Source organism: Berghia stephanieae, chromosome 5, assembly GCF_034508935.2.
Source record: "Berghia stephanieae isolate SIO BIC M18660-M18661 chromosome 5, UCSD_Bste_1.3, whole genome shotgun sequence".
Lineage (NCBI taxonomy): Eukaryota > Metazoa > Mollusca > Gastropoda > Nudibranchia > Aeolidiidae > Berghia > Berghia stephanieae.
The window spans coordinates 45900699-45925698 of NC_088364.1; the positions used below are offsets into that span (position 1 = coordinate 45900699).

Consider the following 25000-nt stretch of genomic DNA (forward strand, 5'->3'; position numbering starts at 1 on the left):
TTTCGCAAAGGCGTATTCTTTTATTTTGATCGATGATGTTCGTCCTGTTCCAAACGTTGTGTATTTCTCTGAATGTAGTTTGGACTAGCATTTTTCTCTGTTTAATGTCTTCATTCTCATTAATCAAGTTTCCGAGTTTTCTTACATTTTTCCATTCCGCTTGTTTCTTGTTAGCCACTGTAATTTCTGTTTTGGATTCTTTCGCCTTAAGATTCCAATGTCACAGAGTATTGGATTTTATTGGTAAGTTTTGCTTCGCCATGTCTGCTGTATCAAATATGATATCAACGTCGTCTGCGTAGATCAGTCGCGGGTAAGGATTTGACGAATCGGGAGTTTTTGTCTTAATTCTTTTAGTGATGCTTCCAAATATACGGTGAAAATAATTGGGGCTCAGACCGTCTCATTGGGGAGTTCACAGCGAAATGAATAGTGAAACTGCTTGCTCACCAGATGTTAACGGAAGTATTGTGTTTGCCAGCAGTGATCTTATTAGTCGGAAATGATCTTTTTCGAGAATTGAGTTTAGTGCCTTCAAAAGCATTGTATCAAAGGCAGAGCTTATGTCAATGCCCAATATATGTAGTGAATTCTTCTTTTACTTTTCAGTTCTGGCTTTCAACCACCTGTGAGCCCATACGATGTCACTGTACTCTTCTCTTTTCTGAATCTGCTCTTTGTCGGAGACAGATATTCCTCCACCGTTGATCTTATTCTATTGAGTGTTATTACGGTGAGAAGTTTTCTCAGTGGTGAAAGAAGAACAATTGGTCTTAGATTTTCTAATGGTCCTTGTTTTTTCTTGTTTGGTTTATTCAACAGAACCAGTTTACCGGAACCGAGATCAAGATGTGTTTTATGTTCGAACATTCCATAAAACATATTAGCAATGACAGGGGGTTTGGGATTTCTAATATCTCGGTCATGGCTGCCACATCTGGAAACACAGGATCATTCATGATAGGCTAGCAGTATTAAAATTTAAGAACTCTGCCAATATATTAAATAATAACAGATCTCCAATCATAATCAACACTCATATACCCACCGTAGTATCAACAGTAATCGACGCTGATAAGAGTGTGTGTGTGTGTGTGAGAGAGAGAGAGAGAGAGAGAGAGAGAGAGAGAGAGAGAGAGAGAGAGAGAGAGAGAGAGAGAGAGAGAAGATTTATGAGGAAATAGAAAACCTCATTAACAAATATAAAAGAAGAAGATATCATACTGGTGGAGGATTTTACAAACAGACCAGAAATTTGAAGGTGAATGCTGTTTAAGGCAACTATTCCAAAGGCAAAAGAAATGATTATGGTCAACGCTTAATTGATCTTTGCACAGAAAACCGAATGTTTATTGCCAATGCAGCATTCAAGCATCGATCTAGACATATAACCATTTGGGAAGGATCAATTAAAGTAGATGACAATATCGTAAAGATTTATAGCCAAATATACTATGTTGTTGTTTCGGAACGTTACAAAAAACACTTTAACAATGCAAGAACACGACATTCTGGAACAAACGTAAACACTGACCACAGACCACCAGTAACTGCTTTCAAGCAGTCAGTAAAATAAGATTTAAAACCCAGACCAAAATCAGCAACATATTTTACTAGCCTAAAAGATGAAGATATACATAATGCATTAAAAAAACAAAGAGACAAACCTGAGATTATACAAATCAATCCGGAAACAAACCCTGTCCTACAACACCAGAAATTGATCGACACTATCATTTCGGTCAGAGACGAAACTCTTTCAAAGACAACGAATTTCAAAAGGAGCTTCTTCCAATCCTCCAACAACAACCAGAAGAACAAAAGCAACTTAGACTCAATATTAACAGCTGCCACAATGAAGAACTAAAACGAGAATGGAACACATGGAGAAATCAAGTGATGCATAAAATCAAAGCACAATCTATTGTCAATTAGAACTGTTTTGAGACCTTGTCTTGTCCTCAGTAGTACATTTATTATTATTAACTCAACCAAAGTTTAAGAATTATGACATTTAGCATCAAAACGTTTGGGCTGCGCAAAGTAACAGCGCAATTCCATTCATCATAAGTAATAATAATAATAATAATATAATAATAATAATAATATAATAATAATAATAATAATAATAATAATAATACTTTATTGCATCCCAAAAAGGAAATTTTTTGTACAGACGTGTTATAATTTACATAATAAGATAAAAATACAATGGAAATAGGATGTATATATGAAAAAGGAGTAGCTCCATAACAAGAGCTGCGCTTTATAATATTAATAATTTCAACACTGTAAAATAGTCAAAACTGTCACTATAAATTAAAAATTGAAAAGATTGCAAAACAAATAAATTAATAATTTAATATTTACATTTTTTGAAAGTAAAAATGCGAAATAATTATATAAAATGATTTTTGCTTGTTGTTATAAAGCCTAATACTGGACGGCAGAAAAGATTTTCGGTGTCTCTCTGTTTTCGTTGAAATAGAATAAGGGCGACCACTTCTTTCTGACATAATAACTGATGGTCTTAGTGGATGATACTGGTCATTTAATATTTTAGTTATTTTATTTATACAAAATTTCTCGTATAAAAGATCTACATCGTCAACATCATTTATATAGCGTTTAATAGATTTTTTAATATTTGAATTTATTTTGTTCCTTTCCACTGCTAAGCAATTGCCTCCCCAAGCTGTTATGTAAAGGGTTTGGGATTTGAGCTCACTGTTTGTCAAACTGCCAACTTTTCTGAAGTTGGTTATGATTTGCAGCAAATCAGTACATGAGAATGAAACCATTGCCTAGAAAAACTCAACTCTTCAAACCCCGGATTTGAATGTCATTACACCCTTTTCCCCATCAATTAATGCCGTTAATACATCAGTGAGTGCAATATTAAGATGTCTCGGTATCAACACAATGGATGCCGAGATGTCTCAATATTGCAATGATTCATGTTAAATATCGCCAACGAGTTTTCCGAAACTGTAGATCGAACATTAGACGCTATTCAAAGATATAAAAAAGTCTGTTTTTGGGGACATGGTTATATTATAAATCTTCATAGATATACATAAATATCTGGGGCTCTATGGAATTTTATGTTTAATTTCTTCTCCTTGTTAGATGTTGTATTTGGGTGATTAAAATGTCAAGAAATTATTTTTTTTGAAAAAACAATTATTATTTGTTTATTGATTTATTGATTTATTACTCTATTTATTAAATTATTTGTGTCTTTATTTATTAATTTATTCTTGCGTTGGTACATTGATATAATTTCGATCTCTTAATAAGACATTAAAATAACCCTTTCAGTTGTATAAAGTTGTCCACAGTTTTGACCAAATGTGACCCAGCGTCGGAATGAACAAGATGAAGTAAATTTATAATATGTGGTCCTGGGTTCGAGCCTCGCTCGGCGCATAATTGAGTCCTTGGAAAAGGCTCTTTACTCACATTCACTCACCGTATTAAGGTGTAAAATGATTACCTGGTCATTAACAGCGTTGTATCTGTCCGAAAAATTATAATATCGCCTAACAGGCGTCATGTCATGTCCCGTCCTAAATGCTAAGTGTTGCTGTTGGCCAGGGACCCCTTGTAAAGCGCTTTGAGCACGATTAGTGGATATTGCGCTATATAAAAACTCAATTTAAAAAAAAGTCAAAATAACCAGAACTAGTGCTAGGGAAGGTCACGTGTTTGGAAATTTTAAGAAACCACAATTCACCTTTTTCAATGAAAACAATCATTGTAACTCAAAAGTCAAAGTTAAGCTCAACATTATATTATAAGTAAAGGGTTCATCCCGACATAAAAATACCGATTAGAGGCGAGTGGTCACAAATTGACTTTAAAACATTAAAGCCCAAATCAGTCGGAGTGGAACCCCCAAGGGACACGAAAGGTGGGGCGTCCAAAACAGACATGGAGGCGCTCACTGTCAGAAGAAATGAAAATGGCAGGCCCCACCTGGGAGGCTACCAAGAAGATGGCCAAGGACAGAAATACGTAGATGGCGGACGCTCGTAGAGGCCATGTTTTCCACAAGGAACGAAGATGATTATGTTAAGTCAAGAAGTCAAAAGTTACTCCCGGAGACGAATAACATTTTTTTTTATCAAACATCCCTTTACATTTTTTTTTTATCAAACATCCCTTTACATTTTTTTTTTGACAAACCTACGCTCAAAATATCATAAGAACAGTTGACATTGAGCCAAGGTGCACTTATTTGCATGCCTGATAACCGAAAGCAATTATGGGTTTGATTTAACATTGTTGTAATGGACAATATTTTGCATTGGTTTGATAGTATTTCCATTATTACGACGAGCCCATAACATTTAGGGTTATCAGACCTGCATATAAATATAAGTGGAAGTCGCATTGAACAAATAAAATAAAAACGTTAAATCAAAAACTATAAATATGAATAGATTACTTATCGCCATCGATAGGAAGCTCTTTAAATTATAAGATGTATTTGATGAATAAGATGATGATAATTCTACTTTTCATTGCTTATCGTTATTATCCTGGAAACACGATGATCATATTAATATCAGAGGATTTTTGAAATGTAGTTTTTTAAGTCATTTGTTTATTTATTTGCAAATTGTGTGATCACATTGTATTTCACGTTCTATTGCCCTAATTAACTGACGATGTCATGTCTTTTGAATGTAACTTAAATACCATAATGTATAAAAGTGATTTTATTACAACTCACCGCGTTGTCTCCAGCCAAGAGCTGGCGGTAACATGCTTTGTATTCACTCATGAACCACTAGTTACTTGATCTGGCAGCGTGTTAGGGTTGGTGGTTCAAAACTCAGCCCGACAAACCCTCACTGCAAGAAATAAATAAATAAATAAACAATTTTTTAAAAAAAGAATCCCCCCAAAAATGAGTGGGTTTTATCTTTTGCCCTTTTAACATAAACAACTGGATGGAGCAAGCTAGGATATTGTCAACCTGTAGGTCGTCCCTCTGTGTGATTATCAATAAACTAGAAGGCTGAATTAGTCCCAAACATATTCGTATGCTGAAGGATTAAAGCGAGAGAGTTGTGTTCCCTTTCTCATTGACTGTCCCACAACGTCAATCTGGGTATCATATCGAGATGAACCTGATTAAGAGTGAGATTCCAGCTTTCAGGTAAAATTATCAGAATAGAATTCAATAGTCTGATGTCACGTCCGCCCAGCAAACAGCAACTTGGTTCTAAAATTATTATTTTTTTTAAAAATCGGTACTTTTTTATTCTTCATGCTGGATAGAACTTTTTCACATGTCATGTGATCAGAATGTATAAAAGTCACAACATGATCAGATTTATAATGTTTTTCTCCTCTGGATACACTTTTATGCTAGTCGGAGATGTATTTCATAAGGGCGTCCGCCATTGTTCCGATAGTTTCTAACCAAGTTAATATGCGTCATTATGAGCTAAGTGACGTCACGACTGTGGAACCCTATTACGACAATCAAAATTGCAAGTGGGAACTTCTGACCTCCCCATAGCGGGCGGAGAGATCACTTGTACTGTCTTCTTTCTACATTAAATAGAAAACAAAAACAAAACAAAATAAGAAGAAGAAGAAAAAAGAAGTAGAAGAAGAAGAAGAAAAAGAAGAAGACGAAGAAGAACAAAACACAATAAACAAACAAACAAACAAACAAACAAACAAACCAATAATGAAAATAATTTTTAAAAATCTCAGGGTCGGGTAATAGAACTTTTGACAAAATGAGGCGCATTTAATCGATCGATATTTGAAGGAAAAAATTGAAAAACAAATAACCAAACAACTTTTCTTCTTTTAGAGTTGGACAGTACCTACTGTCATTTGATAATGTTTTTATTGTATGTTGAAGAAGGGACAGACACTGACACGTTTCTAGCTACATATTATGGATTTTGTTATGTTTGTTATGATAATGTTTTATTTGAGATTTTTTTTTTTTTGGGGGGGGGGGGCAGGGGGGGGGGGGAGGGGTTATCATTTTTGTTTAAAAGAAAAAGGTACAATATAATCATTCTTGTTTAATACAGTATAAGATCTTAATATTATATCCTACCGTTTTTCCATACATCGACCCCTCAGCAGGTTGTTCATCAGACAATCAAGAATGTTGCACAGAACAGGCTACAATGACACTGTCAGCGTCAATTAGATTATAACGAATCATACAATAATATTATGATAACAAAACATTGGGAATTTCATCAACGCCCCCACCCCAACTATCCCTGCCATCTACCGTATCTAAACAACATATTATGTGACCCATCGTGCCAAGCTGCTTATTGTCGGAATGAACTAAATGAGAAAAAAAGGAATTAATTAAAAGTAAAAATAACAAGAATTTGAAAATTTAAGTATTTTTTAAAAGTTTGAAATAAAACTCATTATTTTTACCGAGAGCATTTATTTTAACTAAAAATAATTGTAGCTAAATATTCATTTTTTTAAATCATCCAATTCTACCCAACATAATAGGTACCGTTTTGAGACGGTTGGTAAGTCATATGTTATCTTGTATTTCAGAGACGGATGTAGTTGTCATGTCCTCAAATGATATCAGAGTCAAAACAAGGAAGATCAATAGAAACACGATAGGGAGTATCAGCAGTACGGTGGAATTCCATGCTTTGCTGTGTCGATCAAAGGCCAATGTGTAAATAATAATGATGACGATGATGATGATGATGATGATGATGATGATGATGATGATGATGATGATGATGTTGATAATAATAATGATGATGATGATGATAATGATGATGCAGTGCGGTGGAATGCCATGCTTTGCTGTGTCGATCAAAGGCCAATGTGTAAATAATGATGATGACGATGATGGTGATGATGATGATGACGATGATGATGATGATGATCATTATGACGATGGTGTTGATAATAATAATGATGATGATGATAATGATGATGATGATGATGATGATGATGATGATGATGATGATGATGTTGATGATGATGATGATGATCATCATCATCATCATCATCATATCTTGTCGCGCCAGTGAGTCAGCCAGTCCCGGGCAGTCTGGTTGCATTCCCTCAGGTCAGCATTGGTGCAGTGAGGTCCCAGCGAGCATTCAGACAGGATGTGGTCCATGGTCTGTCTGGGGTGACCGCATGGGCATTCAGTGCCCGGTGAGATTTTCCATTTAAAGAGGTTGGTGGCGGTGTTTCCCACCTTTGCTCTAGCTCTGTTCAACGCCACCCATTCTTTTCTCTTGAGGTCTGTGCCTGCTGGGAGCTTTTCTGTTGGGGGCTGGAGGGCATCGTTTGCTGTCTTGTCCCATTCTACCCATTTGTCCAGGCGGAAGAATGCTGAGTGGTCTGGGTGAAGGCTCTCTACTGTGAGGAAGCTTTTCCTTGATTTGAGCCTGCTTTTGGGGCAATTGTGGTCATGAAGGGGGTTTCTCTGGTCCATTTCCTGTTTGTATTTTTGTATTTGGGCATGCGTTTCCCTCCGGATGTGTGGTGGGGCTATTCCTGCTGCACGGTAGACCAGTGGTAATGGTGTTGCTCTCAGCTGGCCCGTTATGATCCGGCAGGCGTTGTTGAGCTCGGGGTCTAGCTTGGAGGCATGGCATGATCGGGCCCATACAGCTGAGCAGTACTCCGAAGTTGAGTAGCTGAGGGCCAATGCTGTGGTCCTTAGAGTTTTAGGGTCAGTTCCCCAGTTCATGTTTGCCAGCTTTCCAAGGAGGGCATTACGCGTGGACACTTTTGCCTTGGTCTTCCTCACGTGTTCTCTGAAGGACAGAGTCCGATCAAGCGTCACTCCGAGGTACACTGGGTGGTAGTTGTACTCTAATGTCTGGCCATTACACTTGATGTTAAGTTTTTTGTGGGCTTGGTGGTTGTTGAGGTGAAATGCACACACTTGTGTTTTCCCTGGGTTGGCGTTCAGCGAGTTTTTAGTGTAGTACTTTGTAAGGGTGTCTAGGGCATTTGTCAGTCTGCTCTCGATTGGTTGGAAGGACACATCCTGTGTTGCGAGGCATAGGTCATCAGCATATATGATGATGATGATGATGATGATGATGATGATGATGATGATGATGATGATGATGATGATAATAATAATAATAATAATAATAATAATAATAATAATAATAATAATAATAATAATAATAATAATAATAATAATAATAATAACAAACTGAAGAGAAAAGCGCTGAATATAATACCTTTGGCGCGCGAGCGACTGGGCGCTCGTTACTAAAAATAAGATGTGGACCCGTCTCGTGATGGCCGAAGCCATTCGGGCTCCGGGTTTTATCTTCACTCCGTCACATCAAGGCAGTTCAAGGCGCCCGTATATCGGCTCGACATCCGGGATGGTCTAGTGACGGTCAACCAGAATACGCTTCAACAGTCGAAACGTCATTTCCCTCGTAATGACGCATGATAACTTAGTAACTGGCTCTAAACTATCAGAACAATGGCGGACGCCCTTATGAAGTATTTCTCCGGCGAGCATAAAAGCGTATCCAGAGGAAAAAAAACCTATAAATTTGATCATGTTTTGACTTTTACACATTATGATCACAAGACATATGATAAATTCTAGCCAGCATAAAGAATAAAAAGTACAGATTTTCTTTGTTTAGAACACGATGGTCGCCGTTGCTGGGCGAAGTGACATCAGACTTTTAAATCAAATTACCCATTTGCTCCTGATAAAAACACCCCAACAGTACATCAAGGCGGTGATCCTTTAGGGGCAACTGTACACACTTTTGGAGCGTGTGCTATTGAACCGATGGGGGCCAGTCCTAGACGCTGCCCTGCCACCCGAGCTTGCGGGCGTTAAGGAAGGGAGGTGCACTAGAGAGCATATTGAAGCAGGATTTGAAAGGAAAAACCAGACTGGTGCTGTATTTATTGACCTATCACGATACGGTCTGGTGCGAAGGGTTAACGATTAAACTTGCAAACATCATAAGGTGCAAAAAGACCTTGTAGTAGTTCTCTTCAATCTTAGTGGAAAGACAGTTCCACGTCGCCTGGGAGACATCACAAGTAAAGTCAGGAAAATGAGGAATGGCATCCCCCAGGGATCTGATCTGGCGAAAATGTTGTTTAATGTCTACATTAGCGACATGCCGAACAATCCTCCCCGAGGCTGGGATACGCGGCTAGGAGCTAGTTACTCAAAGTAAGGTCTAGACCCATCTCGAGAGCGTAGTCAGTGAGGGCGTCACAAGATCCAAATCCTACTTTGACAAGTGGTACTTGAAGATGAACACTTCAAAAACCGTGGTCACTGCATTCCACCTTTGCAGTAAACTGAACATCTTAATCGGGGACCAACTTCTCTCATATGACATTGGGTGGCAGCTAACCGACTTCGTCCGAGAACCTGCCTATCGGCACATTTGCTTCATCAGTGGGGACTTGCCACCTGTCCAACATGTACCCGTTGTGGTCATGATCCCGAAACTGCAGAGCATCTAGATAGTTGAACGTTGCGCTGTAACGAAGCTTTCGGACGGGTTCGCGAACGTACACGATTGCGGCGATGAGTTTGGATACCGGATAGATCATCATAATATAGTAATGTGACAATATTAGAAGCTGCTGCCATCGGCGATAGATTGGTGAGCAAATGATTCCACCCAAGCTAGTTTTTTGTCTTGCTTTGCCTCACGTTCGGAACGGATGTAGCTCGGGGATTGCGCATTAATTTAACATGATCATCAAGAACGAAGGGAAATGGGATGAAGAGCATGGACTTGAACCATAAAAAAGCAGCGGTTGCCATCGATCGAAAGCTGATGTTGATTAAACTGTGCTGACATATTTCAAGCAGAGTTTAGCGATAATCACACCGACGTCGCGGCCTATCATTTTTATCTATAAACCAGGCGAAGACAATAGTAGACACGCTAGTAACGAGATTTCAAGCGAGCAATGGCTTGTTATGTCATTTCAAGAAGCTACATGGTGCCATTTTAAAGGTAGTCTAGCCTGCTTCGGTCGAAATAGCGACTTTAAAAGACGATCGTAGTCAAGCAATTTATATCCCCCCCCCCCACCCCCACTGTTTTTAGTTGCTCTGCTATAACGACAACTCACCATAACGACATTATTTCTCATCCCCGACGATGTCGTTATAGAGAGGTTGTAGTGTATTACAAGACAGGCTCTGACATGGAAACAGCTGGGAACGTAAAAAGAGCTAAAGGAGAACATTGATGGGGGAAGATGAAAACAGAACGCTTAACAATGAGGGAAGCTTAGAAGATGATATAGAGCCGAACAAGACGGAGTAGATTTGTCAATGGCCCATGCTCCAATCGCCTAAAAGGCCTCGGTAAGTACCTATAAAAATGTCCCCTCGTTATAACCTATACCGATAAAATTGTACACACTTGATAACGTAAAATTTGTCTCTGTGAAAATAAGCGTAAATTATTATGTTTCCTTCTTTTAAAATCTAGAATCAGTTACCAAGTGCGGTGGCAAAGTTCAACTTCTAATGAAATCACGTTCATATTCCCAAATGTATAGAACAGTAAAGTTAGGTGCCCCAAACGTAAACAAAGGTCGAGAAGCACGTGGCAAACCACATGTTCCTGTCTTGACAGCTCACGTTCCAATGTAAATAATAGCAAAAAATAACCTTTAAAATTTGGCTGTTAGGTGGCAAAAGAAACACATATTCATAAATACTCGATCATGCATCAAATAATGTCTAGATATGGATATTTTATGGAACAAAAGGTAAAATTTTCTAAAATTTATCAAAAGTTACAGTCTATCTATTTTTAGACCAGAGCAAATTATTGCGCTGGTGTGAACAAAACGAGAATTATTCGGAGCCTGATTTTCATAATAATTTAGCCTTATATTATTATTTCTGCAACTGTTAGATTTTATGTAAACATATTTTCAATACTGAAAGTGTATTGCCTACAACTCAAACTACAAAATTGGGAGACCTATATTGTGCGTAAATTATTCCGGTCCCTAACAGAAATCACTAGCAACTTGTTATTGTTTACGTTTGGGGCACCTAACTTTACTGCTCTATAAACGGAAGAATCCAATAATATTCGATACGTGCGCTGAATCAACTATTGATCTAGAAGAGGAGGGGTTTGACGGTGGAGGAAATGAGGTGGGGGGGGGGGGGGTGGGAGAGGGGGGGGGGATTTTCAAGATTTTGTTATTTGGGGCGGTATATTGATTTCAATATACTTTTTTATTGTGTCAATCAATAAAACTAACATTATAATCGTTCAACAGCATATGTTTGGTTGATTTCTTTTTCTTTTTCAATGAATGAGTGATTTTGGGTTTTTAATTTTTTTTTTTTTATTTATTCCTTTTTTTTCCCTGACGAAAAGGGTAAGAAGGGCTGGGGGTATGATAATTTCAGTTTTTGCAATATTTTTATGAAGGGTTAACTTGATTTTCATCACTTCGATCAAATAAAAGTAACCGACAATAATCGTTTGTTATTAACCTTTTTTTATACTTCCTTTATTGAACGAGCGAATTCAATAAATGTTTTTCCTCTGCTTCCTTGACAAATCAATCGATCTATGAAAGCCGAGTTTTCTGACCAAACTATTCAAATGTTTTTGTTTCCTTTTTTTTTTGGGGGGGGGGGGGTATTTGTTTTTGGGTTTTTAGTACGACAGTGTGGAGGACAGCGCTGGCCAAGTTTAGCACTGGAGTCGGAGGGGAGCGAAACCACTCCGAGAACACAACTGGTACTGGGCAAGTGTAGCACAAGCGCTGGAGGGGACCAATACCACTCCGAGAACACAACTGGTACTGGGCAAGTGTAGTACAAGCGTTGGAGGGGACCAATACCACTCAGTGAATACAACTGGCACTGGGCAAGTGTAGCAAAGGCGCCGGAGGGACAAAACCGCCCAGTAAATACAACGCGACACATATTGATGCTTTACGTTTAGTTATTTAAAAAGAAACTCATAACATACACCAGCCGGATATAATGTACTAACACTGGGTGGAGCAGGCACTTATGTTGATAATAAGAAGAAATGAAGTGAGTAGGAAAGTGCCAGACGCAACAGAGAATTTTAAAAAATTCTTCTCACTTCATTTCCTGTTTTTATCAACATAAGTGCATGCTCCATCCACATTTCTGAATTAATATTCACCCCAAATACCGAGCTTACTCAATGTCTCAATCGTTTCTATGATACATATTTGTGTTGAAAATATGGCCATTAAGCTGGCTAACAAACTTCGCGGCGCTTGTGTGTGTTGGACCCATGACCTCGAGAAGCCGGGTAGAGCGGCTCAAGATAGACATAGAGTTTGAAACCACTTTTTAGGAGTCGTGGATAGCTCATGCGGTAAAGTCATGCTCTCCCAGGCCAGGCGGATTTGTTGTACCAGTCATGTTGCGGTTCGAGCCCCCATTGCCGCGCGAAATTTTTATTCTCTATTGTCTTCTGGCACTTTCCTCCTCACTTCAATTCTTGTTATGTACCAACACACAAAACTATATGTAACCTTTAACGTTTATTGTCTGATTAATACAATTCACAACTACTCATAAAAATGGCTGAATAAAACAATAGCAAAGAGCTGAATGGAGTCAATTTCGTTCCTTCAATAACATTTGTAAAGAGTCAAACTGGCATTGAAGCTTTCTTACTACACTCCTCACAATGTCCAAATGAGTAAGAAACGATACGTTATATAGATGGAACGAAGTTGACATCACCCAGCTCTTTGTTATTGTTTTTAGACAGTCATTTTCAAGGTTACAGATACTTTTTTTGTGACGGTACGTTATATCCAGTTGGTGGATGTTATGAGTATTTTAATTAAACGTAAAGTATCAATATAATATAAAAATTAAATGAGCTTGGGCAGCCAAAGTATAAAAGGTACGAAGCTGACGTCATCCAATTCTTTCTTATTGTTTCTATACATCCTGTTGGCTTACCTAAATTCTATCAATCAGACTATAAACACTAATGGTTACACACAATTTACAATTTATTGGTGTGTAATGAGTAACATGACCTTTTTTTCCATTCCAGTGGATGCAATTGCTAAATGCGTTAGGAAATTTACAGGCATAAGTTAGTCCAAATAGTGAGAGGAATAATGATGTGGAATTTTTGCTCTTCATAGTCAAGTCGACCACTTTATGATCAATAGAAAGTTTTTCTATAATTTCTAATGATTTCATTTCTGAAAAAAGAAAACCCTTTCTTGTTTACAAAAATTAATCACCATAAAATGATTAAGCAGAAATGCATTGACAAATCTGAATATCTGACGAAAATTGGGCATTGTATTAAATTATTTTCATGTTAAATGCGAATAAATCCCTTGGAATCGTTTGTAAAGGTCAAACACAATTTTCTTCTGTTTTGGTGGCTTGTAAACTGATTACCTGACCGTTAACAGCTTTGTCTCTGTAGGAAAAAAGGCAATATTGCTCAACCGCTGTCATGTCTTGTCCTACATATTAAGTGTTGTTGTTGACTAGGAACCCCCTCTAAAACGCTTTGAGCACGTCTAGTGGATATTAAGCTATATACATGTTCAAGTTTAAAGCTTAAAGAGAAGAGTATTGACTGTGAGGATAGAGCAAATCTCATGACGTTCCTTGGCGTAAAACGAATCCAGTAGCCTGTAAACATTGTGTTTTACCGAATGAGCTGCAGGGAAGACAAGAATCCGATGGAAATAGAAAATATGTAAAGATTGTAAATTGGCATTTTTACAATCTCAAACAATTCCCCATTTCGCCTGGATTCGATAAACTGTTGTAGTGCCGTACAAAAACAATAAGGAAAAATGAGTGGAGCAGGCACTTATGTTGATAATAACAGAAAATGAACTGAGTAGAAAAGTGCAAGAAAACAATAGAGAAAAACATTTTCTTTTGGCGGCGATGGGACTCGAATCCACAATCTTACTGATACGACAACTCCACCTGGCCGTGAGATGCAGTCAACACCATCCACCACTCGTTGCCATATCAGTACCGGGGGTAAGTCGTGGGTTTGAGCCCCCATAGCGGCGGGAAAAATATTCTCTATTGTCTCCTTGCACTTTTCGACTCACTTCATTTTCTGTTATTAGAAACAATACGCCTTTTCACTTTTGGCCAGAAGACCTTTCTTTGGTGAATAGATAGATTAACATGGCTTCTCATTTGTAAAAAAAACCCCCAAAAAGTACATCCTACGCCGGAGACTATTTTAAGTTCATTCTGGACTTTTTTCATTTGACAAGTTTGGGTCATTTTAATCAATCAATAATATGAAGTAAAAGTTTTCGGGCCAAAATAAAAAAAAGTTTCTTTTTTTTTTGTTTGTTGTTGGTCAGTTTGCCCAGAAAAATGGCATAATGAGTCAATCTTTTTATATATTTTTACCACAGGCCCTTTATGTTTGACTTTATTATGTAACTCAGATCTTGGAATTCTTAGAATGTATGACTGATCTACGACCACTTACTGTAACCAAGGGGCCTTATCACTGGTTTATTATAATAGGTGGCCTAGGATTAGACACACCTAAAGGTTTAACCTCGCGCACATGCTATAGCTTTCGTGGTTTCTCAGTAGTCTGCGAAGAGTTTGCGTCCGTTACCTGTCTGACGAAATCGTACCGATCGACGAGATACGAGGAAAAAGTTATCCGGATCTAGCCTTCTTACGTCACATCTCGCCGCCATGAACGAGATCTCTGTAGCACCGATGCTGGATATCGTTTGAGAGCCTTCATAAAGGCGGTACACCTTCAAAGGACACGCTTGATCGAACGTGACGAGTGGTTCTGTAACACCAAAAGCCCTGTGGCCTGGACCACGAGGTTTTGTATGTAATGATTGCGTCATTGTCTCAACGCTCATGACTTAATATTAAGGCTGGACTCGCAATCTAAAAACGAAATTTTGTTTTAAACTCTTTTGAATCAAACGAGTACATCAACATGTTCGTCTCATTGAGATGTGAAAAATGAGATAAAAATAAAGAAAATCGGCCGATAAATTAAAAAAATGTTGCTTTAAAAAACCAAAATAAACAAATACAATTTTTTAAATCAAATTTATTCATATAACAGTTGGTTTTCAACCGATCAGTGAAATAAGAACCAATGTTCTTCTTTTTTCAAGCTGATTTCATTCAGCAATTTGACTTTCAAATTCCTCAGAACTATAATTTTTACTTTTAGATTTTAGCTATTCAGCCTACTCAAAAAAGGTGTTACATTTTTTGCATAACAATAACGTAATACATTGACGTAGAGTCTTTGTTTCTGCCAACTTACAATTCTATTTTTTTAAATTTACCAACCGTTTTTCTTGGTGCTAAAGTGTACAAAGTAATAATTTCGCATCAGAAAAAATAACTCGGAAGTTCCTATCTCTCTTTTACAAGAAAATTGACACTACGAATGACAAATCGGCCCACAAATAAGGGAGTTATAAATTATTCATAATAATTTTTTAAGTTACAATTATGTCATCACAGTCATTTTTTATCAAATAAGTCGTAATTTTGTCCGATTTTTACCAAACAAAGTGCAATGTCAACGATTTACACCGCGAATGAAAAAGGATCATATCGCAATTTCTACAACATATTTTATTTTTATCGCAAAATGATTAATATAAAAGCACAATTATTCCTAACCGTTTTCATCTTCTAACGTGAAATGCAGGCTCTCCATTTTCGTTCTGAATTGTGATGAGAGAACGGGAAATAAAATTTGATCACGTGATCGTTCGTACAACTTGACGAGTGCAATCGTTAACTTGGTAATGTCTCATGCCATCAGCGTGTACTATTGGAGGTGTTGGTTACGTCGCCGTCGTATTATTATTATTTTTATTTTTAATATTATTGTTATTATTATTATTATTATTATTATTATTATTATTATTATTATTATTATTATTATTATTATTATTATTATTATTATTATTATTATTATTATTATTATTATTATATTATTATATTATATTATTATTATTATTACCATTATTAGCAGTAGTGGTTGTAGTAGTAGTGGTAGTAGTAGTAATAGTCGTAGTAGTAGTAGTAGTAGTAGTTGTAGTAGTAGTAGTAGTAGTAGTAGTAGTAGTAGTAGTAGTAGTAGTAGTTGTAGTAATATTAGTAGAAGAAGAAGAAGAAGAAGTAGTAGTAGTAGTAGTAGTAGTAGTAGTAGTAGTAGTAGTAGTAGTAGTAGTAGTAGTATAGTAGTAGTAGTAGTAGTGGAAGTAGTAGTAGTAGTAGTAGTAGTAGTAGTAGTAGTAGTAGTAGTAGTAGTAGTAGTAGTAGTAGTAGTAGCAAATAGAAAGAATACATATTATATTGACTATTTACTATTTACTAATCGCCTTTCGCATCCCAATCGTTCGATTGGGGCGCATCGGTTGTTTGTTTCTTTGATTTGCTGTGTAAAATCCCTCCACTTTTTACAGTCTTCTGTCAAATTTCTTTGGGACATAAGGTCTTTCTTTGTTTGTAATTTGAGTTGAAGGTGTTTTTAGGTCCCTGTTCAGTACTGTGTAGATTGTCTTTGGTGGTGTCCCTTTGTATTTACCCTGTCCAGATGTGAAAAATGTGTTCATTGATTTATTTGCTGGTATATCATTTGTTTCCTCTCAGTATGTGGCCGAAAAGTCTCCATCGCGCCTCTAAAATATGCATAAGTACTGAGTGGTCTTTCATTGCACTAGCTGTATAGAGCTTCATTGCTGTTCACGCAGTACATATACTAAAATTGGAACGATACAGAGAAGATTAGCATGGCCCCTGCGCAAGGATGACACGCAAATTCGTAAAACTAATTTTGTTGGGTGTTGCGGAATTTTCTGAGTTGTTTCCTGTGAAAGCTTTCCAGTCTTTTCTCTTCTGTTTGTGTCAATGCCCATGTACACAGTTGTAAATTAACAAAGACTTTACCAGGGCTGCATGCAGCTTGATCTTTACGCTGATTTTTACTTTGCCTTTCCTACCGACCCGTTCATCAGTTTGTTGAGAGCAATTTTCTTCTTGCAACATCTCCGGTTTCTGATGAGTGACCCTATTTTTTGTTGATCTCCAACCATCGGCTTTTCTTGACTTTATGATATTGATTAGTTGACAGTCAAGGGAGGAGAGATAGATGATGTAGAAACTTCCACACACCTACTTTATAGGTTTGTTAAGCTGGAAATGATACACCAAATAAAAGGAGGATAGGGTTTGCAAGTCGAGCATTTCAGAGGATTGGTAAAATCTGGAACAGCAAAAGACGGAACGTGGTTCCTCTGACAGAAGACAAATGTTAAGCTCTTTAAATCGTTAGTCATGTCTGTACTCAAAATACATGACCCTGGGACATAGAAGCTTAGAAAAGAAAAGCAGAAAGGAAAGTGAATGCCTGCCAAGAAGAATATAGGTGAAAACGGGTTGGTCTCCAATAATTATAACAAGATAGTGTTACTAGATAAATCACGGACACATTATAATTAGAGATAAATCTGACTAAATGTGTCAATTCTGTATTTTATCGGGGCGAATCGGGAAAAAGGTGTTTAAAGTAAAAAATAATCAAAAGTACGATATTGATTAGTTCCACTCCATCACCCCCCCCCCCCCCCCCATCTAGTTTAACATGGAATTCATAGTTTTGACTAAATATTTCAGCGTCGGATTAACCTGATTGAAATGATTGGTCAAACATTTCTGCTCGTTGTTTACTGGCTTGCAAACTCGTCAAACTCTAATGTTTTGTAGTCGATGATACATAAGGTCGCATTATAAAAAGTGGATTTTTAATTATTGGTCCACATTTCCGGTAAACAAACATTACGGATAAACATTTTGGACACGGACACAGCAAAAACCGGATATAGCAAGGATTGGAGTAGACCAGGACAATTTCCCTGCTATATTCGACCCTGGTTGGATCCATAATCAAACCTTGACCTTACCTTAGACTAAAGCCCTTTCTGTCGTGTTTGTACACTGCGTCGTCATAAAACGCAAAGCTTTCCTATTAGGATCTGCTTCCTAACAAAGAAATAGTGATAAAAGCACAAGAGAGAGAGAGAGAGAGAGAGAGAGAGAGAGAGAGAGAGAGAGAGAGAGAGGGGGGGGATTGCATTTGTTGAATGCTCTACCGTAATTACACGTAATGGTAGCATGTCTGACCGATTATCAGCAAGTCTGAGGCTCGATCCCCAGTCGAGGAAGACTGATATTTTGGGATGGGTTTTTTTTCTCGCATCTATCTTTCTTGCTCTGTTTGGTACCTTTCATATACTCTTATTCACATTTTTCTCTTACACCGATGCCTCCTCCCTTGTTTCTCAACTTGATATTTTCAAATATCCTAGAGTAGCAAGCAGTTTTCTATTAGATGAAGAGCGAAGGAATCGACTTGATGTACAAAACGATTTTTCTGAGAGGTGAGATAAGCTGGTTGACATTTTAAAAGAGATTTAAAACATAAAACCAGGAATTTGGGACGATCTAACTTTTAGTCTTTTCATCTTTCAACTACAAGTTGTTTTAATTTAATTTGAGATAATGAAAAATCTGATGTTTATGGTGGCGGTGGGGTTGTTGGTGATGGTAATAGCGGTGATGGTCCAATCTGAAAGAAGGCTCATAATATGATTCGGACATAATCAGAGGATACGTAATAATAGAAACACATGCTTCTTATCATAGAGGCATGATGAGAAAAGGAGAAAAATTGGACCAAAACTGACATGGAGAGAGATCAATTGGCAATTGGCAACCATCCAAACTAGGTACGATACAGCAGCACAACTCAAAAATTGATGATCAATTCAACTTACACGAGTTTGTAATCTCAATTAGGAATCGACTCCCTACGTCATTTGCAGGCGCGATACCTTATCCGATACATTAGTCATCCTGAAATATATTATTCGTAATTAATTCCTTCATTTACTTGTTTTCTCCCTTCTATATGTTTTGCAACACAACTCCGAACTACTTTTTCATTGTAGTATGAATCTATCGATACTATTATATTAATCTACTTCTTTACTTATTTCGATGGCTCAGTGGTATGGTATTTCGTCTTGTAACGAATGCAAGTTAGGGGTTGTGTCAAGGCGATTAGATAAATCAGGTCATTGTATCTTTGGGTAAAAAATATTTCCTCACTGGACTTCAAGTGTGAATATATACCTTGTCATTAAAAAGACGATAGAGTAATAGTAAAAGAACAATGAGGATGCAAAGAAGACAACATTCACTGGTTGAAATGGAAATTTGATTCAATTCGATAGATGGTGGTTCTTTACCTGGTACGTCTATCTCACATACTCCCACTCATCCCTCTATTAAAAACCCAAAAAAAAAAAAAAAAAAAATAATAATAAAAAAAAAAAAAACCTAAAAAAAAACCCCAGACAAATAAAAACCCAACACAACGTGAGCTTTTATAATTGAAATATCCCGTAAACTTGCTCAAAGCACTTTAAATGAGTCCCTAGCCAAAAGCAACATTTAACATGTAGAACGAGACATGACGTCTGTTAGAGGTTATCACAATATTTTCAGTCAGAGAAAACACTGTTAACGGCCAGGTACTCATTTTACACATGAGTACGGCGAGGGGATGTGAGTAAAGAGCCATCTCCAAGGACTCAACTATGCTCCGCTCGGGACTCGAACCTAAGACCTTCTGACCCGAAGGGGAGTGTCATACCACCAGACCACATAGCCGCACTCTCTCTCTCTCTCTCTCTCTCTCTCTCTCTCTCTCTCTCTCTCTCTCTCTCTCTTCATCGCTCGCCGCTGCCCGGGTACACTCGTTTGGCATGCTTCTCCCTCTAACTCAAGGTCCCAGCGATTTCTGTTCCTCGAGAAGGTCCAATTTAAAAAAAGAAAGGACCGGTTCTGGGAACTGGACCCAATGAAAATCTGAAAAAAGGACCGATTCCAGGAACTGGACCCAACGCCAAGGTCTAAAAAGAATCTACCAGAACTGGTCCTTTTATTTCTTATTAGCGAGTTAACGGTCCCAACCTACAGCGATCGACGAACGATGTGGAAGAAAACGAAGATCTGTCTTCAGAGTCTTAGGCCACATTTTTGTTTTCCTCCACGTCGTTCGTCGATCTCTGTACGTTGGGAACGTAATTGTTAATTTGCTTTTGACCAGGAACCAAAGAACCTTCAGCAAGTTTGAGACCGCTCAATACTCATTCACTCACTCATTCCCATGACCGGGTGATCGTCGGGGAGACTTGTGGGATTCAGACTTCACAACTTTCCGCCAATCTTTCCGGTCATTGGCCTTTTCCATGTCCAGTCCCGTCCATTACTTGATGTTGTCCGACCACAATCTTCCTTTGCCCTTCGACTGTTCCTTGCATCACTATCTTGCATAAACTGTCATGACGAATTGTGTGACCAAACCACGACAGTTTTCTTCTTCATTTTACTATTGGCAGTAGTCGGTACTGTTTTCCAGCAATATCTTCCACTTCCTTCCAAGGAAAATTGGTTCTGTAGTCAAAATAATCAGATTTATCAAATCATCTTTTCTTGAGTTTAATAAACAAAACTCGCTGCCGTTAATGACTGCAGGTGTTTTTAACTAATAGTTATGAGTTAAACTGAAGATTTAATTCCATTCATTAGGTTCACTCTGACTTAATGTCGTTTTTACACGGTTGGTCACACATGTGTGCGCTATTCCGCAATTCTCAGATAAACAAACAAAAATCACCATCTTGCATAAACTGTCCTGACGAATTAGGTGATTAAACCACTACAGTTTTCTTCTTTTTACTATTGACAATAGTGGTTACTGTTTTCCGGCAATATCTTCCACTTCCTTCCAATGAAAATTGATTCTCCTTAATCACCTTAAGTTTGAATTAGATGAGTAATTTATGTTTTGTTTATTAATTGATATCCTGTACTTTATGTCTTACTAATGTATATATCAGTCTTTTTTATCAATGGGATAGGGCACCAAAGCCACACTATCGGCCTAATATAGTTCTTATTAGGTATTGTATTGTATTGTAAAATGGTAAAGCGCTTAGAACATGATTTTAGCGTTGACGAAAACATTATATTTTAATGCAAACCTATAAAATAATCTGCTCACCTACTGTCACTACATCAATAAAATAAGAACTCATCTTAGCATTGTTCTTTAACTAATAGTCTCTTGTCCTCTTCCTCCGTTAAGGCGGGGTGGGGTGGGGATGGGAAGAGGGAGGGGGAGACAATTTCAGGGGAAGTGGCAAAATCTATTTTTATACTTTCAAAGAATATGTCCAAGACATCCTTCATGTTATATGTAACCAACTGCGTCCATATGGGATTATGTTGTAGTGAACTAGATGCCAAAAATGTGAGCAAATTTATTTTTTATTTTATTCAACATCATAAAACATTCGGAAGTTAATTTTTTTGGTTAAATTTAAGAAAAAAGGTTCTCTCCCCCCACTGAAGGATGTTGAAATTCAAATTTTAGAATTAGATATCTAATCATCAGATTTATCCCAATATAATGCTGCTTCGAGGTGATTGGTCACATATTTCAGTTTGGTTCTATTGTTTTCCTTTGAGATTCTTGGGCTGGAATATTCCATACAAGTGAGAGATTATAGTATTTTGTGCAACCTTCCATATACGTATTTGTGACGACATTTGTAACTGGTTCTAAATCGTTCACTGATATCAAATGATGATGATGATGATGATGATGATGGTGATGATGATGATGATGATAATAATGATGATGATGATGATGATAATGATGATGATAATGGTGATGACGAGGAGGAGGACTAGAACAAAGAGGGTAGGGACGACGACGAGGAGGAGGGGACGACGACGAGAAGGAGTAGTAGTAGTAGTAGTAGTAGTAGTAGTAGTAGTAGTAGTAGTAGTAGTAGTAGTAGTAGTAGTATAGTAGTAGTAGTGGGAGTAGTTGTAGTAGTAGTAGTTGTAGTAATGGTAGTAGTAGAAGTAGTAGTAGTTGTTGTTGTTATTGACACTAATAATAATAACAATAATGATAATAATAATAATAATAATGATGGTAATAATAATAATGATAATAATAATAGTAATGATAATAATATAATAATAATAATAATAATAATAATAATAATAATAATAATAATAATAATAATAATAATAATGGTTATAATAATAATAATAATAATAATAATAATAATAATAATAATAATAATAATAATAATAATAATAATAATAATAATAATAAACTATGAATTAAAGTAGAAAAATAACACAAGAAGAGTGAAATGAGGTAGAGGAAAAGGATGATTGAAATGTCCCGATATGAATGTATGATTCCCAAAACTGCTTAATCCTTTAAAGCGTCGTTATATTGTTGAAAATGTCACAGTGCAGGAAGGAGAACATGAAAGGATTGTAAACACAAATACACAATCTCATACACGTTTCCTTCAGACCCTTGACCGTACGTATAGAACAGTTGCGCCTGTAAGCATAATATTATAATATGTAACTTGTATCGTAGATGACGAATTGGACGCATCACGACATTGAAATCGCGTCGCTTGAATGGGTTCTCAAACCACTGAATATAATAACATAGCAACATATTTTTCCACTACATTACAGTCTCGAGGCGTGGGTTTAGGACCACTTCTTTTAAATTATGGCGTTTGTTTAAAAATATCATTATTTACAAATACAGACTTTTTTATTGGCTGAATTACAATCGGCTTATGGTAGAAAATATTTATATTAGTCGAGGTAGATTTTTTTTTGATGTTTTTTTTTCCTTGTATTTTTCTATCTTGCTTTGTCTGGTACCTTTCATACACACTTGTTCAGATCTTTATCTTTATCACCTCACTTACAATTTTGATGTTATTCGACGATTTCACTTCTACTAGACTACCTAGCCGTTTGATTATTGTGTGTTGTAATTCATATCAGAGACCATATACAACTTTCAATATCATCACAGGGAGTACAACAATACATTTAAATATCATCTGCATGAAATTTCTATAAAAGATCAAATTGAAATTTGATAGTTAACACATGTTAATACAATGTAAAAAGATCAGTCTAAGTACTGAGCCAAGAGGAGCACAAATTCTTAAGGAAGATATAAAGGATTTGACACCACTAACCATGACAGTCTGCTTACGGTCAGTCAGTAGATAAGATAGAAACTAGTTAAGTGCAGTGCCATATATACCAAAATTGTTCTCAAGATTGCTGAGCTGTATGTTGTGGTCAAGCATGTCAAATACTGTTGAGAAGTCCAAGAGTCAGTTTTTCAGCATATTCTCGCCTGGTCTCTTAGTCAAATTGTTGAATATCTGAGGAAGTGCAGTCTCTGCGCTGGAAAAAAGTGAACTTACATTTTCACCATGAGGTTAAGGGACACAAGTATGTGTGTGTGTGTGTGTGTGTGTGTGTGTGTGTATTACTTTATCCCATACCACTTAGTGTGAAAGCAGAAAATAAAAAAAGTTAAATAAATATCCGATACTTTGCGATTGGATAAAAAAGACAGAAAGAGGTTCCCATTACTTTAATTTTTTTTTGAAATTCCAATTATTTTATCGGAGAAAAACCTTTGACTTAGACGTATGTTTACATCGATGGACAATAAAATGCAACATCGCATTCTCTATTCTTTCTTCTCAATTTTGTTAAATAAAATCGCATTCTTGAAGACAATTGCTATTGTCCATTTCCACTTAGTGAGACAAAGACAAGTAAACAGTGATGAATAAATATTTGTATTTCACATGTGAAAAAAACGTAAACAAAGCGCGGACATTTTTTTCATATGTTGCCAGAAAAACGTATTGAAATAGGGCAAAATTTATTGTCCTCAATTTTTGTTTTTAAGTTTGGATGCACTGATGTCAAATGGCTGACAAGGAGACTGAGAATTTCACAAACACACACATATCGCAACATAGCTTTTAAAGTGTCTAATTTTTTTATCATTCATTGCCATCTCCAAATTTCGATAATGATAACACTTTTCTTTAGGAATGCGATTTTATTTAGCAAATTTGAGGAAAAAAAGACAGAATACAAAGTGGAATTGATCTGGTCGAGGAGCTCATCAGCCGAAGATTTTTCTTCGCAAACATCATTTTGACTCTCTATTCAATCCACCTCATTTTTCACCTACTATTTTTTACCTTTAAGATGTTTGTGATATGGGATAATGCAGATAAAAAGTTCGCGTCTGTTTTTTATTTCATTCACCTCCTTTAAAAAATTAAAACCTTGTATTGATGCTCGTTTAAACTTGTATCTATACAATCTATATGATATAACTCATGAAATAAAAACCGTTATAAAAGACACTAATTGATTATCTGATATATATATATATATATATATATATATATTATATATATATATATATATATATATATATATACCCATATATATCGATATATATGTATATATATATTTATACTATTTGAATGACACTCGACTTCTACAGATCTTTTCATGCAATAGGAATCAAAAGTTATTCAAGTATATTATATTTATCGCTCCTTTAATATTGAACTTTTATTTCGTGGTTTCTATTATATATATATATATATATATATATATATATATATATATATATATATATATATATATATATATATATATAACACAGTCGAATCCTTTTAATTGGTATATTGCCATGGCAGTTGAAGATATAATGCGATAAACAAAAAACATTGATGCGTCACAATGTTTGAAATTGAAACGTTTTGTGGAAGGGGGATGCAAACAAAAAAAATAAATAAATAAATAAGAAAAAGAAAAAGAAAAGAAGTTTTTAATATATCAAGTAGCCTACTCAGATATTATAACGGTCGGTAAGACTCGACATTAACATTTAGGGTTGCTTAGAAAATAAATGTACGCTTTGAAATCAATATTATCTCATCGGCTATAGCAATGCGTAATGATTATGTTATTTTGCTATAG

At 36.4% G+C, this 25000-nt stretch overlaps 1 protein-coding gene and 1 non-coding gene across 3 annotated transcripts in view; one reads left to right on the forward strand and one right to left on the reverse strand.

The window, feature by feature from the left end:
- LOC144973016 (H(+)/Cl(-) exchange transporter 7-like) overlaps positions 1-23255 on the reverse strand; it is a 52489-nt gene extending 29234 nt beyond the window's left edge. Inside the window, exons 1-2 of one of the 2 annotated variants that reach the window (XM_078914943.1) lie at positions 23176-23255; positions 4739-4859 (exon numbers count right to left, since the gene is read on the reverse strand). In XM_078914943.1, coding sequence (XP_078771069.1) covers positions 4739-4789 — 51 coding nt within the window. In that variant the 5' untranslated portion in view covers positions 4790-4859; positions 23176-23255. Of the gene's footprint in view, positions 1-4738; positions 4860-6091; positions 6179-23175 lie in introns of those variants that run through there. The other variant, XM_078914942.1, reaches the window with a different exon arrangement.
- Positions 16753-16855, forward strand: LOC144974276 (U6 spliceosomal RNA). Its single transcript, XR_013645682.1, has one exon. It is a non-coding gene; the product is annotated as a U6 spliceosomal RNA (small nuclear RNA).
- Positions 23256-25000: the final 1745 nt, after the last annotated feature.